This window comes from Lactuca sativa, chromosome 8 (genome assembly GCF_002870075.4).
Source record: "Lactuca sativa cultivar Salinas chromosome 8, Lsat_Salinas_v11, whole genome shotgun sequence".
Lineage (NCBI taxonomy): Eukaryota > Viridiplantae > Streptophyta > Magnoliopsida > Asterales > Asteraceae > Lactuca > Lactuca sativa.
Window position 1 is genome coordinate 330008807 of NC_056630.2, and position 4601 is coordinate 330013407.

Below are 4601 nucleotides of genomic sequence, written 5' to 3' on the forward strand. Positions count from 1 at the left end.
CCTAAAATACCAACATACTTTTCTATGAAGAGTATTAACACTATTCTTTTCCATCAAAAACTTCAAAACCTGCATAATTAAATTAATGTGTAATCAGCTATAGAAATTTGTGTGAGCATATGGATAATTCTCTATAAACACCACATAGAGGTATATAAGTGAAGTCAGAAGTCAGAACTGTAAGTAAGGCTAAAGATGCAGCAACTCACAATGAAAAAGTTGACTGATAAGACTCTGGAACCGTTCTTGCATCATTAGTAGAGGAGCAGGGGGAAATGGGAATTGAGGACAAAATGATGTTCCTGTTTCAGGGAAAACACCACCAGCTGGACTAATAAGGTGACAGAAGGTCCGTAAATATGAATTTTTTTAAAACAAAAAATGATTAGTTTTTAACATTTTTTTTATAGAAATCCACACGTGTCGATTTTGTCTCCAATCACCATGTAATAATTGCTACTTATATGGTGCATTAAGATACACAAATTGATTTCTTTTCTATAGGACTTTAGAAATGTTATAGATACACCATAAAATATCAAAAAGTCATAATTGAAAGAGTCATAAAAAGAAAGTTTTCATAAAAAAGAAAGTTACATACACCATAAAAGAAAGTTAGTCACCAAGGAAAATAGAAGAAATAGGGGAGAAGAAAAGAGGGACGAGAACAGTAGAACCAAGAAAAAACAGAGGAACAATATTGCTTGGTGCTAAAGGTAACTTAACTGAATAAAACAATACTAGTATGTACTTTCACTTGTTCATGAACCTACTTTAATAGAAAAAATATAGCATACCAATCAGGTTTCTCCATGAAGTCAAATCCAAGTATATCATCAACACCAAGAGCACTAAGCTACAAAATAACATTAGAAAGGTTGCCTCTTTTGATCTCTGGCATTGTGGAATCATCATGTCCCTCAAATCTGCTCTCTAGATAAAGACAGAAGCATTTCCCAGCTCCTTCACGCCCTGCACGCCCACTGCAACATTAGAAAAAAATTAAAGTTGAATCACATTTCCATCTTATTTTATTATATTCTCTGCCATCTCAAAATAAAATGCAATGTTTGACTTGACACTTAGTTTAATGAAGTAAACATGGCTTTATATTTGGTCCCTGTATATGTAGATGTGAAATCAATGTGCTTACCTCCTTTGAAGAGCTTGAGCTTTTGAAGTTGTAAGAACAGTTAGAGACTCAATGCCACTATCAGGAGAGTAACTCCTCACTTTTACCCATCCAGGATCAATCACATACTTAATTCCAGGTATTGTCACTGATGTTTCAGCAATGATAGTTTCCACTATTAGCTACAGTAACAAACACACCAATTTGACTTCAGGAAAGTAATTAGGGGTGTAAAGGAAAGCTTTGGATAGAGCTTAAACATTGATTGGTACGTGATTTGCGCCACTACAACTGAATCAGCCTACAAAGTCCAAGAGAAATACAAGTTAATAGCTTTAATTAAACAAGAGTTATCAAAAAGAATGATGATGAGGCATGCCACATATGACCATTATCAAAAATCAATATATACTTGGATTAGTAAGCCTTCTTTTGCCTCCACAGCCTAGTGGATCCCCTCTGACCATCGTATTTTCTCTTCCACTCTCCCCGTCAACTTTAAATAACTACAAAAATTTTAATCGTTTAAACAGTTTATACTTTATACAGAAACATGTTTTTATCGTTTATAAAAACATACCTGAACGACATAATTCCTGTATTGATCTTATGCAAGCATGTGTACAGATTTCAAGATTTCATCTATGACTATGGTTTGAGTTTTTGGGTTGCTACAGTGCTCTAGGACTCTCTGTTAGTAAAATTTCAATCATTTAGTAACAAGATCGAATAAAGAAAGTGAAATCTGTTACCCAAATGTTTAAAAAATGAAAAATAAATTCTGCTTTTTTACCTGAATAACGCGACAACCATATTGGTAAGTTGATAATGTAACAACTTGATCATAAAATGTAGATATGATGAAATGAATATCATCTTCCAGAATAAAGATAGTTAAACACCAATTTACTTTCTAGATCACGTAATTGCCAAATACATCAGTCATAAGTGAAAGAGCATGAGGCATAATTTCATGAAAAACCATGTTTTTTTTTCTTCTGTGGTAGCGGTTTCAAGCTTTTGTTGAATAAATTGACTTCCATACTGATCGGAACTGCATAAATTAATGTTTAAAATGAGTTTTTGTTACATGTAGTTGTAGCATGAAGAAGTAAAACTTTAAAACTAACCTGAATTCAACAACATGTCCTGCGATTTCTGAATTATCCTTAAGCTGTATATTGTAATGATGTGTAGTGAAACAAACAATGAGATACTCATACAATGGATATGGATAACAAGACATCAAAAAGGAAAAAGAAGGGCAAAAAAGTAAAATACGAGGCCACGCATGAGAAGCTCAGCTACTTTAGCTGCAACTGTGTAACGTGCAACATCCTTGCTAGCCTGAGAATGAGATGCAGATCAAACTATCAAAGCTGTTAAGTAACTAGTTCCTTTTTTTTTTACTTTCCCAAATATTTTTTAAACATCATTTATCCGTACAACACTCAAAGTAAGAAGACATACCTCACTACTTATCAGCAATGGGTTTCTCCCCTCATTAATTAGGACATAATCAACTTCATCAACTATTCCCTCATCAATTAGGACATACCCCATCGTGTTTCTCAAACCTGCATGATCAGAAGGGGAATTCTTGAATGGAATCAAAAATTCATTAACTATAACAATTATTTAACTATAACTAAACTTTTATTATACTTCAAATGATTACAAAACAAGTAAGAAACAAGACTGACAAAAATGTTTCAAAAAAAAGTTTAAAATTATATGGCATGGGACAGGGGCATTTTAGGCATGAGAGAGCTTGATGAGATTTTAGCAAATATATTTCAGCAAGTATATTTCAGCAAGTACTTACATTTAACATAGAACAAAGATTTCAAGCAAATAGATTTAAAAAAAGATTCAAATCATATCCCAACTTCAGATTTCAGCATGAGATTTTAGCAAATATATTTCAGCAAGTATGTTTGTTTCAACAGTTCATTAGTAAACATTTCAACACAAAAAATTAAAGGCAGCAAAAAGAATTCAACTAGTATGTTTTATCTCAAGATGAAAATTCCAGCAGAGCACATTAAGATTGACCAGCATAAAAACGATTCAAACAGACAAGTATCTGTTGCATCAAGAAAATATAATATTCAAAATCAACAACCAATCACTTTCTATTGAAGCATATATACACACCATTCGGAAACAAATTAGTCAAACCTACATACATTTAGTCCATAGCTCCAAGTCTAGAATCTTTTTATTTGGATTTTTCATGTTGGGGAAAAGGAATACCTGTAAACAACCCATTTCATATCAATACAGATCATTGACCTAGGATTTCATTGCAGATGGTGACCACGAAGGAAGATTGATGGGTACGAATTTATCATCACCAAGTAAAAACTACGCAGATAGAAGACATGAATTAGCCTATCTCCAAAACGAAGGATTTATGCTAACGGGTTCAGGTTCAGGTCCAAGTCTTCATCTTGTAGCGGTGGATGCAGGGGTGGCTGAGCAATGGTGGTCCAGGTTGAGTTCGTCAGTTCAAAGAGAGGGGATAATCAAATTCCTGTAATTGATGCGAAGGGAACAAATAAAAAAAATCTTTGTTTTGCCCCTGGACAATAAAAAGGGTTAGATACAATTAGTGGCATAAAGGGAACAAATCAGAAAACATGTAACCTGTAAGACGTGAGCAAGTTACAAGAACTTTCTCTCTGTTTCTAAACCCTGGAGTGGTTATAGAGTCTTGTGTGTTTTCCAGCTAGTCTTTCCAACCAATAAGAGTCCTTTTAGTTCTCTCATGCGCCGTTTTATCCTTATTTGCCACCGAAATCCCTACTTTGGTGTGTTTTCGCAGGAGAAAGTTAGCGGGAAAATGAATGAAAGGGGAGATGACGAAAAAGATCTTGATGTTTGAGAATTTTGGGTGTGCGAAAGAATTTTGGGTGGGAATGAACCCTAAATCTCCAAGGTGGGGTTTTCTACTTTTTTGGGTTTTCTAATCGAAGTAGGGAGATCGATCGCCTTTTTCAGAGTGAAGACCTGGTGGAGGATAGAGATAAGAGAAAACCTGGTGGAGAAGGAGTCCCCTCCCTACATGTCATCTGCTGGCGACAAGGAAGAACAGCCAAGGAGACCGCCGGAGCACCTCCCCCCCCCCCCCCCAAGCTGTGGCAGACAAGAGAAGCGTCGCTGCTTCTCCCTTCTCCTTTTGTCAAATCGATCCCGCACCAGAGGTGCTTCCCCTTTCTCGATTGATTTCCATCATCGAGCCACCATGGCTGCTTGCGTTCCCATCTTCCTTTCTCGATAGATGAACCACGACCACCGGACAAAAACTCCCGTTACCTTCGTCATTCTAATTCCCCTTTTTCGATTTATCTGTGGGGAATAAGAAACAAACGAGAATCAATATTTGGATTCTAATATTGAGACTTGAGAGTATAATACTTAATTAGGGCTTTTTCTGAAAATTTCAACATCGAGTGGGGAATAAGAA

General features: G+C 35.5%; 1 protein-coding gene across 1 annotated transcript; it reads right to left on the reverse strand.

Moving 5' to 3' along the window:
* Positions 1-856: 856 nt before the first annotated feature.
* On the reverse strand, positions 857-2695 carry LOC128128023 (pre-mRNA-splicing factor ATP-dependent RNA helicase PRP16-like). Its single transcript, XM_052766792.1, has 8 exons — positions 2603-2695; positions 2414-2479; positions 2223-2306; positions 1926-2045; positions 1758-1823; positions 1597-1638; positions 1154-1314; positions 857-983 (listed from the first exon to the last, which is right to left on the reverse strand). Exons 1-8 carry the CDS (start codon positions 2693-2695, stop codon positions 857-859), a joined length of 759 nt encoding a protein of 252 aa, XP_052622752.1.
* Positions 2696-4601: the final 1906 nt, after the last annotated feature.

What these genes read in the sequence shown, in the direction of transcription:
- LOC128128023 (XM_052766792.1), bottom strand. Translation starts at nt 2,695, where the DNA reads ATGGGGTATGTCCTAATTGATGAGGGAATAGTTGATGAAGTTGATTAT. An exon ending in CATTGCTGATAAGTAGTGAG is followed by an intron (nt 2,480 to 2,602) that starts GTATGTCTTCTT and finishes TCTCATTCTCAG; the next exon opens with GCTAGCAAGGATGTTGCACG. An exon ending in ATGGTTGTCGCGTTATTCAG is followed by an intron (nt 1,824 to 1,925) that starts GTAAAAAAGCAG and finishes TTTTACTAACAG; the next exon opens with AGAGTCCTAGAGCACTGTAG.